Source organism: Vanellus vanellus (genome assembly GCF_965231255.1).
Source record: "Vanellus vanellus genome assembly, chromosome: 16".
Lineage (NCBI taxonomy): Eukaryota > Metazoa > Chordata > Aves > Charadriiformes > Charadriidae > Vanellus > Vanellus vanellus.
Window position 1 is genome coordinate 6,623,459 of NC_138921.1, and position 16,558 is coordinate 6,640,016.

The following is a 16,558-nucleotide window of genomic DNA, read 5'->3' on the forward strand; positions in this document are numbered from 1 at the left end:
GTCAAAACACATTGGAAAGTTTCTTTCAGCGCTGCCGACATTTAACAGCTCTTACGCTCACGTTTCTCAAGCTCCCGACTACACCAGCTGCAGAGTTCACCTGTGCATCAACCACATTCTAGATTCAGTAAGTAAGAGGGCAGGTTATTAGGAAGTGTGAACCAATGTCTGAAACTGTATGCATGCTGTTTTCATAATGTACCACCTCTCCTGACAGGCCCCCTGTACGTTCAAGAGCAACAGTTTAAACTCCACTTAAATTAAAGAGAAGCCCTCTAAAGTTCTGGGTCGTGTCTCAGTATATACATGGTTTTATCCCCTCTTCTGCAAAGCACAAAACCAAAGAAGTTTGACAAGCTGAAAGAAAGTCCAGTTCAACATTTTAGGAAGGCTTACCACATTTTATAAATAGACATATCTGTACAGAAACTTATTTAAATGCATGGTCATCTTAAAAAGAGAAATATATCTTTAAAAAATTATCGCTGTTTTCCAAAAGTCCAGAATCTTCTCTGCCACTGCAGGAAGGATCCTTTTGCTTCAGCAGCCCTGCGTATCCCACCTATGCAGTTCAAATGGGAGTTATACCACAGCAGGAGACACTCTGCTTCCAAAAAGCGTATCACAGGCTATTTTAGCTATATAGTCTAGAGTAGTGCTGGTCCCAGATCTTGTAACTGCTGGCTTCCATTCTGGCAGCTGTATCTAGACACCCCTTACAACCGATGGCTCACAACATCCAGCTGGCAGACAGCTGAGCACAGCCAGTTCACTATCACCTTGCTGACAACTGGAATAGTCAGAACTCAGATGCCTTCCTTCTCTTAGGAAGCTGCAGTAAATTGTCTGTGATTGATGTAGTATCCTGAGATATTGGCGTCTGAGATACTGTCCTAGATTGTGGGGTGCTTGTGGGTGTATGAGGCCCATTTGCCGGGGTCTTGTAACCAGGAGTTCCTGTGTGGGCAGGGGAAGGAGTATAGCTGGCTCGCAGGGCTTTGTCGGTATATTTACTTGCAGTTCTGTTTACTAGTCTTTGCAAAGCTGGTGACATTGATGGGCTTAGTCCTTTTGGAGTGAGGCTGGAATAGAATAAAAGAGTTTTAAAAGATTTTACAGTAAAAATCTGCTATTTATCAGGGAGAGCATCAACGCTTCCACAGGCAACCTCAGTGTCCAATTCCCACATGAACCTGCAGGCTTTCTCTAGAAAGACGAGTGACAGAGAAACCTCCTACATCCCTCCCAAACCTGAGTGGCACTGTCTGCCTTTTCCTTCGAGCCTGTTCTGTCCTTCCTGTCACTCAGCCAAGCAAGCTTTAATCATGTCTCCCCTCTGTAATGAGGAAAGACACCGATCCAGATGCTTTACTGGGTGGCTGTAGGGCAGAACAGTAATGCTGACAAGAGAGAGTATCAGGGACAGTCACCAGCTTCCAGAAACTTTTAGTTTGACTGTACCTCTTCCTGCTTCCAGTACTCTTATCATTCCTCTCTTTCTACACATGTTGATTTAAATCTCATCAAAAAATACCCATCCCAGTTTTCCTATTGGAACAGAAGTCTCACCTGGCCAAGTTTTCTGTCACTTTTCGAAGGGCCTCCTGCTTCTTTGCTCGGTTTTTAGCTGCCACTTCATTGGCCATCTTGAGTCCTAACCTCTCACGGCGCCCAGGGTCCAGGATCTATAAATGCATCACACAGTTCACTCGTCAAGGCACTCATACGAGTGCTGCATAAATGAGTCAAAGCACCTTCACAGTTGGATTCCAGCCTACAGGGATCTAAACCGGGGAGAAGTGGGGTCATCCCACACCTCTCTGCTGCTATATAAAAGCCAGAGAGGACACAGAGAGACCTTCAACTTGCCTTAGCAAGTAACAAAAATGGTAAAACCAGTTCAGTGAAGGAAGCAACCATTATCTCTGGCATTTCCTCCTGCTGTCTCTTCTAGACAAACAATGTCACCTGTGTCTTGCCTAGCCTGGCCTGTAGCCAGCCAGCTCAGGCAAACACAGACATTGCTAAACAGCAGAAGAACCAGCCAAGGGCTTCGCAGCCTGACAAAACAGAGGCTCATAGAGCAAGTTACACCTTTCTTAAAGTAAGAGTCTCAGACAGCTCACATTCAATGACACCAGTGGGAGATAGGTGGCACGCAGGGTCAAGTGCTATTAGCAAAGCCAGAGCACCTTTTCTGCTCTGAAGTGATACACCAGCCTCAGGCTGTGACACCCAGGAGATCAAGACAGAGGGAAATCCTACAATTTCTACCCATTCCGATATTAAAATCGGAGAAATCAAGAAATCGGGCACCTCTTCAGCTTCCTCTGAAAATCCCTCTGCTTGGGCCCTCATCAAATATCGAGTCTCATTCTCCTGCCAACAGAGTGTGCTCCACCTCAGGTATCTCCACCAAGCAGCTTTCATGTGGAGCCATGTCCACCTCCACCCTCCACGTAGAACCTAGATTATTAGTCTCAAGGACTGGGAACACAGCCCAGAGATGTGTCACACTCCCACAACAATATTAATCTATCAGTTACTCACTTGCCTTTCCCTTATTAGACCTTCCCCCCCTCAAAAGAACAACATGCTGACTCCTGACATGAAATACCTTGAAGGCTGGTCCAGGTGTTCTGTCCACATATGGCGTTTCTGACCCTTCTAGACGCAAAGGGGTGCTTTCGATTTCACCCCATGTCATAAAAGGAGACTCATTCACACCTAAAAACAAATTTTAAAAGTCATGCTCATGCAAAACATTTGACTATTCGATCACCACAAAACACCCAGAGAAGCAAATTATGAAATGCAGCAAATTCATCAACACACAAAGGAGCCCCTCCACTGCAGAGGAAATCACAGCCAATGTTGAATAGTAACATGTGGTTCCCTTTAAAAGGGCATGACCTTAAACTCACAGGATTGCCTGTGGCTGTGTCACCCTCTAGGTTACAACACTCAAGCACTGTCCTTTCCATGTGTTTATTTTTCCATTTGGTGAGCTTTTGCTTAGTGAGACTTTCATTTTTTCCTCTACGATACTAGTCTTCCCCTCTGCTGTTGAATGAAAACGCCTTCAACACAAGGAACTATTTAAAAGCAGGGAAATGGGCAGAGGACTTAAGACACATATAATAGCCAAACGTACCCTCAATTCACCTTGAAGCTAGCCTGTACCAAACAGTGATTGCATCTTGTCTAACAGCTACAACTGCAGAATAGATTCCAAGAGCCCGATTAAGTCACTGGCTAGAAAATCCTGCTGCCCAGGCTTTGGAAAAGGCATTTACAATGGAGAAAGGAGGTGTGCTCCAAATGCCACCTACAGGTTTCCGAAGGAAAAGCCTCAGTACGCTCACCTTTTAGCATAGTAACAAGAGACAGGGAAACATAATGGCTGGTGAAGAACAGCTAAAAATTCAAATACCACATCTCAACTGGAAGAAAAATAATCAGTTTGTTCTAACTCAAAGTATCGTGTGGCTAATGCATCTGAACAAAAAGAATCTATAACACACAAGCGTACTCAGACAAAGGAAGAACCTAGAAAGCAGTAGACCTGGAGGAAAACAGTAGGTTACATTGTGAAGGAAGTGAGATGTGCCACATCCTTATGAGCCCGGCTGTACTGTCACTTAGTAAACTACTGGACACACTGACACAAAGGCTCCTTGTTTTAAAAAATTAGCACGTGAACCCACTGGAAGGTTAATGTTTGTGAAATGTTTGAATTCTTATCTTTAAGCTCAAGAGAAGCATCATCCAGGGATAAAACAAGCAGCCACAGCACCCCAGTTGCCTAGGAAGGCTCACCGCCCTCTAGACGATCCCCAAGCAATGGCACGGCAGCTTGCTCAGAGCCCCTTGGGTACAGCATGATTTCTCTTGCCAATGCAATGGACTAGCAGTTAAGCACTGCATCAAGCTGGCATACATGGTCATGAGAAAGTCACCAGCTCACGAGATATATACAGGTAGAAGGCTTACCTACTTGTCTAAACCAATGATACCCCAGTGTGGAACAAACAGAGCCTCAAAATAAGCGCAGTAGCAGTCCCCTTACATCATAAAAAATAAGAAAACCCTCTTACCAGGGGCAGGAGAGGGGGTAGCCACAAATCCGTATCCATTCACTTTTGGAGACTCTTGGGGTATCAGTTCTTTCCCATCTGGCCCCACTTTGCCCTGTTTGTACTGAAATAAAAAAAGACAATGCCATTCATGTGGAGAAAGGCGTGAGTCAGCTGTATCTAGCGCACACACACAGTTCTCCTGGTTGATGAACAATACCAGAGGGCAGAGTCTAACAAGTCAGAAGTAAAATTATCCAACCTGAGCATTAAGAGCTGCAGCTTGTTGGAGCTGAGATTTGCTCACGGCTTGGCTAAAAGGGTCCTTCACAAAACGGGTGTTTCGATGGACAACTTCCCTGGGCTTCTTGAATACATCTTCCTCATCGGGTACACCTTGAAAAGCAAGAAGTCTTTTAAGGAAGGGCTCAGGTAAGCTTAGGCAGTGTGCTCTAAAGCTCCCAACCAACACGACACTTGCTACGCATTCCTACACAACACAGAATCCATCAGCAATTGCAGTGTGTACCCCTAGCAATTTAAACCAATATTTGCACAAGATACACATTTCAGATGTTACAAAGCATATAAAATAGGATCAGGTTTTAATATTTTTTTTAGAAAACAGTAAGATTTTCTTTTCTCTACTTGACTGGTTTGCAGAAATTATCAATTGTACAGAAAACTGCATTTACAAAATGATGTAGTTTTCTATAGCAACAAAGGGACCAATAAGCCCAGGGAGCACACTTGGAGCAGAGACAAAGAATGAATAAAGATCACAAAAAAGTGCTCATAAATAAGACAGAACAAACTGGAAAGAGCTTTGGCTCCTGGAAAGAAGTGCTTCTGTAATAAAGATAATATGCTTCTCAATGACAAATAGAACATGATCAAACTTTGCAATCAGAGGCAGAGGAGCAAGGTCCAAAAAGAGAAAAGAAACATATATATATATATATATATGAACTTCACATAAGAAAAAGTGCTGTAAGCACTGTTTGGAGTCCATCCACCTAGAACCAACGCCTTTCCTGAGAAACCTGCACACCTCACCTGTTGGATAATACATGAGGGTGTTTCGAGCTGTGTACTCCCAGGTCTCCAGTCCGGCTTTCACATTCTCCAGAGCTTGCTGCTCTGCTGAAGGAAGTGCCAGGTTCTCATTTCGTCTCTGAAAGGGTGATAAAAAAAGAAGCCACCACCACATTAAAAAGGGAAAAAAAAAAAAATCACGTCTGAAAGAAACTCCTGCAATCTTTTAATCAGACATACACAACCTAGAGCTCAATGACAAGCTCAGCTACCTGCCCTAGCACACTTTGCATCTGACATGGCACAAGCACTCTCCAGCAAGTGCATTTGAGAAACCATCCTGTTCCCAGGTGAGCTTGCAAACAACAAGCCTATATGTAATGAGAATTAAAGAAATCTTCTCAGAAAGATTATGTTTATGACTGTTTTTATTACATCTTGTGACAACACTTGTGATGCCTCAAACTTTTTCTGTTTTTTTTTTTTTTTTCCTCTTATCTACTAATCAAAATTCAAATGAAGCATTCATTGCTAAATAAGGGAAGAGTAACATGGTGTACAAGTATCTAAAGGGTGGGTTGAAGGAGGATGGAGCCAGGCTCTTTTCAATGGTTCCCAGTGACAGGACGAGGGGCAATGGGCACAAGTTAGAACACAGGAAGTTCCGTTCAAATACACGGAAAAACTTCTTTACGGTGAGGGTGACAGAGCACTGGCACAGGCTGCCCAGGGAGGTTGTGGAGTCCCCTTCCCTGGAGATTTTCAAGACCCGCCTGGATGCAGTCCTGAGTAATGTGCTCTGGGCAATCCTGCTTTAGCAGGGGAGTTGGACTAGATGATCTCTAGAGGTCCCTTCCAACTCTGATAATTCTGTGATTCTGTGAACATATGACACATATTTAATATAAAGGCCATCTACAAGGCTTTGGCAGGTAACCTTGAGAGAATATCTGTACATCCTAGTCTCGTGCAAACTGCATTAGCTGAGGCAACCAGTAACAAAAGAACAGACACTTCTTCAATACTTAGTGAGAAAGTTTTCAAGTGTTTCCATTTGCAGTACAGGTATGGAAGCATTTGACACATTTGCAAGATTACTTGCGTGCTGTTGCCAGCATACTAGTATCACTGATACCAACAAGAAACTAATAGAAGGCAGTCAGCCACCAATAAATTAATCCATTTTAAAATTCTCATACTACTTACACTAGACAATTATTGACAGAAGCTATATATTAAAGACATCAACTGATGTTGTCTTTAATAGGGATCGTCCATATACATTTACATAGCAGTATTGACACTGAATACATTAAATGAGGCATAGTGAAGTTGTGTGCTACACAAACAGGCACGCTGTGCAAGAAAATGCAAGGTCTGAACAGAGTGCTAGCTGACAGGAAGACACATGATATCAGCACAAGACCAGCTCCAGCAACTTCCCCTTGACCTGAGACAACCCCTGTGCTCTGGGAACGTTCTCCTGCTCCCTGCCTTTTAATTCTGGATGAAAGCATTTGAGCAAAGAATATGCATAAGGAGACACAGAGGGCATTTTTATTGTAACAGACTCCAAGGGTTTACATTAGCTGGGATAAAAACACTCATTCACAACAACAGCAGTAAACACTCATGCGCCAGTGTCAAACTTCATTAAAAGGCACTGTGGCTCACATTCATCACTGACACATCTGGCAACAGTGCCAGCTGCTTACTATTGATGGAGAAGAATTGACACGGCAGCCCCAGAACAGCTCCTGAACTTCCCACGAAGCTAGCCAAGGAAGATAGCACAGCAGCCATACTGTGTACAGTACTTTGGCAGCTGAATGGATTATTACTAATAATAGAAACAGAAAACTGAGATGAGAGAAACAATCTAACTCCAAATAATAAAGGGCTAATGGATAAACAACAGGAACTGTTCTCAGCCACTCTCCTTGGTATTGCTGCTTACGGAAGAGACTGACAATAACAGCAATACTTGCACTTAGTGCAATGCTTCAGTCTCAAAGCTTTAGGAAGTGACAATGTCAAACACTGTTCTTGCATTACAGATGAGGAAAAAATAGGACTGCAAAAGGAAACACTGAGCTGTCACAGGACCCAGGAAACCGAGAATTAGCTCAGATTTAGATGTGGTTACCCCATGTGGTTACCCTACTGTTCAAAATCAAGACCTTTCTGTTCTTATTCAGTAATATAAGTAATTCACCAGCCTAATGCAATAGCCCCATGCTCAGAGCCAATGAATTCTCACCTGTATTTATAGCAGGATTCAAAAGCAGTAGGTAAGATAATATTCTATTTAATCAAACAAGAAAGAAATACAGTAAAATGATATTTCCCTGTTGCATCACTTTGGAAGAGCGGAGGTAAAGCTGAGCCACTTCCCTACCTGCGTATACTCCTCTTCTGCACTGTACAGCCAAGCATGCTTGACTTTCTCCTTCTCTTTGGCCACTTCCATGATCTGCTCAAACGAAGCATTATCTTCACTTGTGTGTTTTGCTAAGAAGCTGTCCAGACTGGGAAGTGCGTCTTTATCATCTTTTTCTGCTTCTCCTAACAAGAGGAGGGAATAAGCCTGAGAAAGGTTAACACCTCCCTTTCTATGAGAGCGCTATATACAACTCTTAATCCCTACTGCCAGTGCGCCTTCTACGGACCCACTCATAATTAACATGAAGCTTGGTGAAAAAAATACATACATGCAGAGTGGTACCATAACAAATTTTCACATAAAACCTTCTATGGCATTTAGAGCTATTTGTGTTAAAAGGAAAACGCACAAGTGGCCAGCTGCTGGCAGGCATTTCTAAACAAAGATTGTAGGGGCAGAGCTATTCATGTAGTGTATCACTTACAGAATTAATTTCAGGTGACACAGGAAAAATTTTCTGCCTTCAAAGAGATTACCTGACTTAAGAATTTACATACCCATAAAGAGACCCATAATTGAGAATTCACATACATGATGTAAAACATTATATCAAGTTCAACTTCAGAGTGATCATTTTCACTTACTATAAGGTTAAAGGAAACTGCTTAAACACCTGCTAAACACCCAAAACCCTTATAGGAGACAGCTCACAAAAGTATTTTCCTGCTGCTGAAGATTTCAGCTAGAGAAACATCATTCTCCTACCTTCCTCTCCAGCTTTGATGCCAGCTTTGGATTTATTCCCCAGTGGAAGGCCACCTGGACGCACTTCTGGCGTTTCAAATGTGGCTGGAGTAACATCTGTGACAAATAAAGAAAAAAGGCTCACACAGTAACTAAAGCATGGAACAGGACGCTTGCTGTGACATCTTCCACCATAGAAAGGGTCATGTGCCAAACAAGTCACAGAAAACATATCAAGAGAAGAACAATTTAATTTAAAAATTGTGAAAAGACTCAAAAATATTCAATTCTGCTTCAACCACTGAAGAAGATTTTGCTTTCATTTAAGACATTATTTTTCTCCTGATGAGAAAAATTCATAGGACAGCCACAGCCCAGTATATTTGCCACCTTATCTACAGCTTTTGCGAACAGAAACAAGCAGCCAGCATAACAATCCTAACCTAAGCCAGGGGCAGCAACTTCAGTAAGTGAGAAAGGGAAACCGCTTGATGACACATGCCCTTTGCCATGAGAAAGCTAGTTACCAACACCCCACTGCAACAGCTCAGCCATGGACTGGGCATAAGCATAAAAAACATCTGAACTTGAAGTGAAAACAAACATACAGCAGGGCATGGGATGTCTGCTAGGCAAACCTCTGATAATCACAAGCTTCCAACACTTTCTGTCCCCAAGGTATTGAAATCTTACATGTCTGTAGATGCAAAAAGAATCCCTAAAACTACAAAGATAGCTTAGAGTTTCTGATAGTATAATATATATATTTTATATATATATATATATAATTAGAGCATGTAACATTCCTTATGGAGGAACTTGGCAAAAAATACCTATGAGAAATGGTTGTTCAACAACTGTTTTTTCCAAAACCATTTCCCGAAGAAATTATTCGACAGGATCAAAGAGGAATTCAGCATCAGCCATCAAATACTTGCTACTGCCCAATCTGGTATACTAATTCCCATGCAATGTCAATCTTGATTCTTTAAGATAAGTACTGCCTGCACAAAGTTAGACAAACCAGAGCAGTGATATTAGATATAAAATCTTTATGCCTCAATGAGCCAGTTCTTACAGGGTGCAGGTGTGTCCCTTGATGATCTTCCCAAGGAGGAGCCAAACTTTATAGCAATTTGTCTCATTTTCTCCAAGTCACCATTTTCTTCAGCCTCCAGATATTCCTTCTGCGCTCGCAGCTTCTCCACGTCAGGAAAGAAATCTCGCTGAATGATTTTCTCTAAGCCCTAAAAACAGAGACACAACTGCAAGGCCACATCGGGACACCTCGGAGTGCTGGCTGAGCTCGGGGCCAGCCACGCACAGCCCACGGGAAGGACGGGCAGCCCCACGGGAAGGACGGGCAGCCCCACGGGAAGGACGGGCAGCCCCACGGGAAGGACGGGCAGCCCCACGGGAAGGACGGGCAGCCCCACGGGAAGGACGGGCAGCCCCACGGGAAGGACGGGCAGCCCCACGGGAAGGACGGGCAGCCCCACGGGAAGGACGGGCAGCCCCACGGGAAGGACGGGCAGCCCCACGGGAAGGACGGGCAGCCCCACGGGTGCTTCACACCGAGGCCGGGCCTCACTAATAGCTGGCACCGCAGAAGGTGCGGCAGCCCCAAAGCTGCCTCGTCCCCCAGGTCCGACCCCAAGCCGGGGTTCCAGCGGACAGTGGCCGCGGGCGAACCCGAGCCGGGCGGACCCCGCCGCGCCAGAAGCCGTTCGGCCGCAGGTGCCAGAAGAGCGGGGCCTCCCGGGCCCGGGCCCAGGCCCAGGCCCAGGCCCGCCGGCCTACCTCGATGTAGGCTTCCTCATCCAGGATCTTCTTCGCACGCTTCGGGGCCCGCGGGGTCGCCTCCTTCCCCGTCGCCACGGCGGGGCCCGCGGCGGCAGCCAGCACCAAAGCGCCGGAGGAGGCCGCCGGAACCGCCGCCGTCGCCGCCTCCATAACTCCGGGGTCGCGGGCGGCCGCCGAGCGCCCTGACCCTCCTCAGCCGCCGTCGTCAACGCGACGCGCCGTGACGTCACGCCGCTGCGCCACGGGGAGCCGGAACGCCCCGCTCCCGCCGCCCCCGCCCAGGAGAGACGCACGGAGCCGTGCGCGCGGCGGCCAGCGCGCCCCCTACCGGCCGGGAGGACCCACCCGGTCGCGCTCCGTGACAACGGCACGACCGCGGCCCCGGGGCGCGGGGCGGCCGCGGCCTCACAGCCCAGGGTCTGCCGGGCCGCAGGGGGCTGAGGCCGGGAGACCGGTCCCCGGCCTGGGGGCAGCCGCGCGGGCCGCAGCCAGGCCCTGCCGGTGCGGGCCGGGGCGAGGCCTTTGGCACCCACAGGCCGCGCGTTGGGTCTCACCCCCCACGCCCCCCCCAGCATCCCGGCGGCTCCCGCGGGGCTCCTCAGAAGAGCCCGTGGGGAACGGGCCCGTGGGGAACGGCTGCGCGCTGGAGGGCTGCGGAGGGCCTCCCCGGAGCCGTGGGGCAGGCGGAGGCCCTGCGGGGAGCAGGCACGGCCGGCGGGCACGGCCAGGGCCCCCCAGCGCCCACTCTCCCTCCATGGCACGTACAGAGGCGACGGGACAGTTTTATTTATCTCACTGTTTTACAGGACGTGGTTTCTCTGGGGCCCTGGCGGGCACACGGACACCGCTTGCCCTGACAGGGAAGCGGCAGGGGCTGGCGGCGGAGGAGCGCTGAACCCTCGCCCTGCCAACCCCTCTCGCCACAGCACAGCAGATGGATCGGCTCTCCCACGGGCTGCAGGGAGGAATCCCCGTGTCTGTGTTGAGGAACAAATGGCCTGTTCAGTAAGCTCAACCCCAAAAGCAACTCCAGATGCCATCGGGGGGCTGAAAATAGGAAACATACATTTGCAGGATGTTTTTGCAAATCTACAGTAGTAAAACAAGCACAAATACTACCTGCACAGAGCAAAGACAAGAAGGGGAGTCTCTCATTCTCTTGAAGCACACATATTTAACACTGGTACACCTCCGTGCCCTGCACGGGCTTTTGGCAGTGGTTTCTGCTTAAGCGTCTGAGCGTAATGCTTAATGAGTTATTTGCCACATGAACTAGGTTTGGAAGAGAAACTGGGACATGAAAGTGCCACGTCTGCTTTTATCTGTCCTCTGGGAATCACAGAGATTTCCTTTTGCTTCATTATTCCCCCTTGGGTTACCCCCCTACAGAACCTGTTGGCTATGGGAAGTGGATGCTCTTGGCGTTCGTCCGCTGAGATGCAGCCTGCGACCACTAACAGCTCTCCTCGGGGGGCTTCTTGGTGCCTTGAAGGATCAGCGCTGAAGCAGATGCCCTCTTCTGATGCCGCCACTTGGCCCGACGATTTTTAAACCAAACCTAAAAAGTGCAAAACAAGAAAACAACTTTTGAATTTCATATGTTACTTGGAGGGGCGCAGGCAGTTACACTCCTGGACTGTATAGCGTAAGCTTTAGAATACTGCATTACATTTCCCGATATAAAAGTTTGATACAAAATTTAACCATTCCCTGCCCTACAATCCTGCTCATATACATGTAAGGGGCACAAGGGAGCTGGGACCCCCCATGGCAAATTCAGAAGTCATGCAGATCACATAAATAAGGAACATACACTTGGGTGCAGGGGATGAGCAGAACTGGGCATGTGTGTGTTTACATAGGTGATTCTGGGAGAGAGGGAGTGTGTGAGTTTATGGGACTGGACACCAGAGCAAATCAGCCCAGCAGAACTGTTTTCTATTCTCCCATTGCTTGCCAAACCTAAACTGTGTTTTGCTGAATACCCAAGAATTTTTTTAAAAATGAGGCCCTGGGTCTGCAGCTCCCAAAAAAGACAGTGCAACGTGTTCTGTGTTCTTGCGGGGCTGCAGCAAGCAGCACCTCACCGAGTGGCAGGATCTCACCTCTACCCTCTCCTCCTTCAAGTGAATGCGGTTTGCCAGGTGCTCACGGGTGATGACGTCTGGGTACTGGTTCTGATGGAAAAGCGTCTCCAGGGCCTGCAGCTGATCCTCGGTGAATATGGTGCGATGCCGGCGCGTCCGGCGCTGGATCTGGTGGAAAGTCTGCAGCTCACTCGGGTTCCCCTGGGGGCTCTTAACGACCCTGACTGCCGAGTGGAAGAGACGCATGGGCCAGGGGAACCGGGCGTCTGCAAGGGGAGAGGTACAATGACAGTGTTACAGGTGGGGAGCTGAAACACCCGTCTTGCTCAAAGCAGTTCAGGCACAAGTTGCACCCATGTTTGTTGTGGGAAGGAGGCAGCCGGCCAGCTGGTGTGGGTGACGAGCTGCATCATCACCATGCCAGTGAGAGAAGGGCTTAGGGCACCCCTGGGGGAGAAGCATGCAGGTGGGGAGCGCTAGCTGGGTTTTCCTTGTTTACTTACCAGTCGCACCATCGCCAGCTCCAGAAAATGTATGGAAACTCACAGACCAGCTAGGAGCTGTGTTTCAGTCCTGACACAGTGGATTTCTGAACTTTCAGGATGCTCTGAGCTGCATTTTTAAGGGTTTGTTATGTTTTGGGGGGGTTTATTATGTTGGGTTTTTTTTTTTGGTAGATGTAGCCAAAACCTCTTTTACTTAAAGGACAAGCGAGGTTCCCCACAGCTGGTGTTGTCAGGAAGCACACACAGAGCTCTGCGCATGGGCAGCGTGACCATGGGGCCCCACACTCCACAGAGAACTTCCACCCCTAGAAGCATCATCCCCTCAGGTGTTTTACAATGAAACAGTAATATACTGTAATAAATAGCCCCTGCTACTTTTAAAAACCTGGTAGCATTGCAGGTAGAAGTGCCTGCTCTTTGGAGCCATGCTGAGAAAGGATCCTGCTGCCCCTCGCCAGAGCTAAGGTCTGAGCAGACCACCGTGGTGACAGGCCAGATGCTATATTGTCACTCAACACCTGGGTTTTCCCCTCCACCCGGCGCTGGCACCAGCCCCTCCACGAGCCCTACGCTGTGAATCAAACCCAAACACTCACCCAGCCAACTCGGCGAGTCCTGCAGGGACCGGGCGCTCGTGTGGGAACAGCAGCAGCAGTTGCAACCTGCACCTTCCAGCTCTTCCTCCTCCTCCTCCTCCTCCTCCTGCAGGGAGCTGGCCGGGATGGTCTCCAGCTCACACAGCCCCTTGGGTGCGCAGTCCAAGATGCCCCGCAGGCACAGTGGGACCAGGACCTGGGGGCTCTTTTCTGCTGGGCTAGAAAGGATGTCCTCGATGCTGAACGAACATGGCTTCTTGAGGCCTCTCCTGCCAGCGTCGGTGTCCGACGCTGGCTCCGAAGACATCCTCTGCTGCCAGCAGTAGCTGCGGGAACGGGCAGCTCAGGCTGAGCGGGATTTGCTCGCTGTGCACTAACTCTGGAGTGGGGTCTCACAGGGAAAAAGACAGCTCACATAGCTTTTAAAATGGACTGGCGAAGCCATCCGGAATCGCTGCTTTTTCTTGGCATTTCAAATGACTGTCATTCTCGCAGCCGAGTTTTTATTTTATACACACACACACTTTTTCTCCTTCTAACCTAGCTGCTTTATGACTGAAGCCACCCTAAATATATATATATAGAGAGATATAATCCCTTTGGAAAGAAAACCGTAAACCCCCTTGTGAATAAAATAAATTCTAACTAATCTTGGCAGCTTTGTGAAGGGTTAGTGTGGATCTAAGATTTAGCTAATCCCACAAAAATGACTGGAGAAGGAAATCTGATTTCTCCATCTCGGGTGTAGATTTGAGGCGGTTATGATCTCCATTGTGCTGCAGCCTCCGATCCAAGGAAGGGGGAGGATAGCTGTTCCCAGCCCGGAAATGGACCAGAGGATTAACTCCTTAAAAGAAGCAAATTATCCCTTTCTCTGGCCAAATGAAAGCTTTCCCATCAAAAGAGAGCTGTCATATCATACAATATGAGAGAGGAGAGTTCAGCTTAATAAAAAATCATTTTTAATGATAGCACAGCCTTTGGCTGTGCCAGAACTCTCGGTGAAAGTTGATTTATTTTCTGCTGAAAGCAGAGAAATTGTATTTTCCCTCCTTCCCCTTGCCCCCACCTCTGCTGCCCTAATCACAGTGATAATGCAGATGCTTTGCGTGTATCCAACATACTCTTTGTAAGGATACAAAGCCCTTAATAAATTAGATTACTGGCAGCTCGCAGCAGCTCTGTGGCATAGCTCAGTGGCCTGTACCCCTGCTCGGTGTTGGGAAGGGAAGGGGAGGAGTGCTGCCTGCTGCCTCCATGTGCAGGCAGGCAGCGAGGCCCCGCAGCAGCGCAGGCAGGAGTGTGGTCTCGGTGCCATAGCTGATGGGTGGTTCAGTGAGCGCAGAGCAGCCAGGACGCTGCCTGGGGCAGCCAGGCTTCCCCAAAGCTTTGTCAGTCCAATTCCCAACTTCTTCTGTCCAGCAAGAGAAACAGAGGTGAGGCTATGGCTGAAAGTGGTGATTCAAGATGGGAAGGGACGCCTGGAACCGACCCTCCTGAGGGCAAACAGCAATGCCCAGCAGATGCGATCTGTGGGAGGAGAGAGGACATCTTCTGTCTTGGGTTTATAACTGAAATGAGTAGCTGGGGTTAAAATAGAGAACCTGGGGTTGAGCTCAGGTTGCTTAGGAAAGTTTAAACCCAAGTTCTCTTGCCCTCAGTGCGGTTTAAGCCACGATGAGTGGTAAGGCTTCAGGGGCTCACACGGGGAGCGCTCTCCCGCATGGTGTTTCTTTGCAGGTGAGAGAAGATATCAGTCCCACTCATGGTACACTGAGGAGACACACAGGTGAGTGCTGTGAAACCACTGTGCATCAAAGGTCCTCGTGGCACCTCATGACTTCACGCTGAACAGCCCAGCAACCCCTCCAGCACCGCGCAAAAATGAGAGCCGGTCTCCAGGAGAGCCCTCTCTCAGTCCCTGTTCTTTTCTCCTTGGCCCTGTTTCCTGCCTGCCCTTCCTCACCCTGCTGGTCTCCCAGTGCTGGGAAGAGATGCCCCACAGCCACTCTACCTCTGATCTTCAAATCTCTGTAAAATCTCACTTAAAACCAAACTGCTGTTTTTTCTTCCATCCCTTATTTGCCTCTCCTTCAGCTGTTCCGATGGCATAACGTAAGTTATAACCATGCTCTATGAATCTTTACATATTTGCTGCAGGTTTGAGAGGACGACACCTTTGTAGCCGCCCGATTTGGACAAGTTCACTGCTGCCTTGCCAAGGCGTCAGTGCTCCAGAGGATCATTGCAGACTGCTCCCAGCTTTTATGCATGTACCCAAGCGCTGATGCAGATGGATGTGGGGCCGGGTTCTGCTCCCCACACCATGCCAGTCCGAGGGAATGCAGGGCAGGCGGGTTGGGACGTGCTGTGGGCAGGCACAGGATCCGACCCTTTCTGCTCTTGGCTGTAATAATCATAGGCCCGAAGCGGATTAATTCTCATTCCCCATCCTTAACAAAGGACGCCTTTCCCTGGCCTCCCCTGCCCGTCCCTGCCTTCCCACCGCACATGCACTTAGCCTATTAGGATCTCCGCTGATTGCTTTCTTTCATGCCTCCCGTACCTTTCACTTCAGAAAATGGACTGGTAATACTTCTTTTATCAAAGAATTATGGGATTTAGGACCCAGATCTTACAAAGAGACTTTTGATAGCTGCTGGTAATCAAATCTCAATCGGCAGACACTTCTCTGCACCCTGTTACCGGACAGGAATAAAGGAAAGGGATTATTGATGTTCTGTTTACTGAGCTTCCAAGAGATAGGATCGCTGGACTATTTCATATTAGAAAAGGAAAGGAAAATAAAACAAGAAAGAAAAAAAATGCAGACAAGAGAGGACAATATAGATATAGATAAAAAGAAAAGAAACAGGCTCTTATCATTTTCTTATTGGTTAAGGAGATTCCAAAGCCATTATAGAGGATTAACAAAAAGGTTAATCTGCTTTAGCCATTCACTTGTCAAAAGTGAATTTACAGGGTTTGAAAATCCTTCCTATGGTGAAACCAGAAAAATTCCCCCTCTCCCTCCCCTGCGCCTCCCTTCTGCAGGCAGCACAAGGGGATGGGACCGGGAGCCTCGGAGACCCTAAAACAGAGGAGCACTTTCTCTCACCCTGCCCCTGCCTGGGCACTTGTACCCGTGGGAGCTCTGGTTTGGCTCTCCCTCACCCATGTGGGGTGGCCACAGGGCTCAGGGAGTGGAGAAGCAGGTCCAAGGGATGTGGCCATGCTCCCACGCTGCTCTGACTTACCTGGGGTAAATCCTGGGCTGTTTCAGTGGTTGGTATCAGCAGCAGTCAGGGCAAACCTGGACCCAGGACAA

At 48.2% G+C, this 16,558-nt stretch overlaps 2 protein-coding genes across 2 annotated transcripts; both read right to left on the reverse strand.

Annotated features, from left to right (window-relative positions):
• Nucleotides 1–380: 380 nt before the first annotated feature.
• ESS2 (ess-2 splicing factor homolog) lies at nt 381–10,230 on the reverse strand. Its single transcript, XM_082491538.1, has 10 exons — nt 10,039–10,230; nt 9,317–9,485; nt 8,260–8,355; nt 7,510–7,676; nt 5,133–5,250; nt 4,339–4,472; nt 4,098–4,200; nt 2,618–2,727; nt 1,570–1,685; nt 381–1,082 (listed from the first exon to the last, which is right to left on the reverse strand). Exons 1-10 carry the CDS (start codon nt 10,189–10,191, stop codon nt 800–802), a joined length of 1,449 nt encoding a protein of 482 aa, XP_082347664.1. The 5' UTR covers nt 10,192–10,230; the 3' UTR covers nt 381–799.
• Nucleotides 10,231–11,494: 1,264 nt separating this feature from the next.
• Nucleotides 11,495–13,537, reverse strand: GSC2 (goosecoid homeobox 2; the record flags this gene model as incomplete). The annotated part of the gene is made up of 3 exons (XM_082491568.1): nt 11,495–11,599; nt 12,147–12,394; nt 13,231–13,537. The coding sequence occupies 3 exons, from the start codon at nt 13,535–13,537 to the stop codon at nt 11,495–11,497; spliced, it is 660 nt and encodes a 219-aa protein (XP_082347694.1).
• Between the last annotated feature and the right edge of the window lie 3,021 nt (nt 13,538–16,558).

What these genes read in the sequence shown, in the direction of transcription:
- ESS2 (XM_082491538.1), bottom strand. Translation starts at nt 10,191, where the DNA reads ATGGAGGCGGCGACGGCGGCGGTTCCGGCGGCCTCCTCCGGCGCTTTG. An exon ending in AAGGGACACACCTGCACCCT is followed by an intron (nt 8,356 to 9,316) that starts GTAAGAACTGGC and finishes TATTTGTCACAG; the next exon opens with ATGTTACTCCAGCCACATTT. An exon ending in CCTCATGTATTATCCAACAG is followed by an intron (nt 4,473 to 5,132) that starts GTGAGGTGTGCA and finishes TTGCTTTTCAAG; the next exon opens with GTGTACCCGATGAGGAAGAT.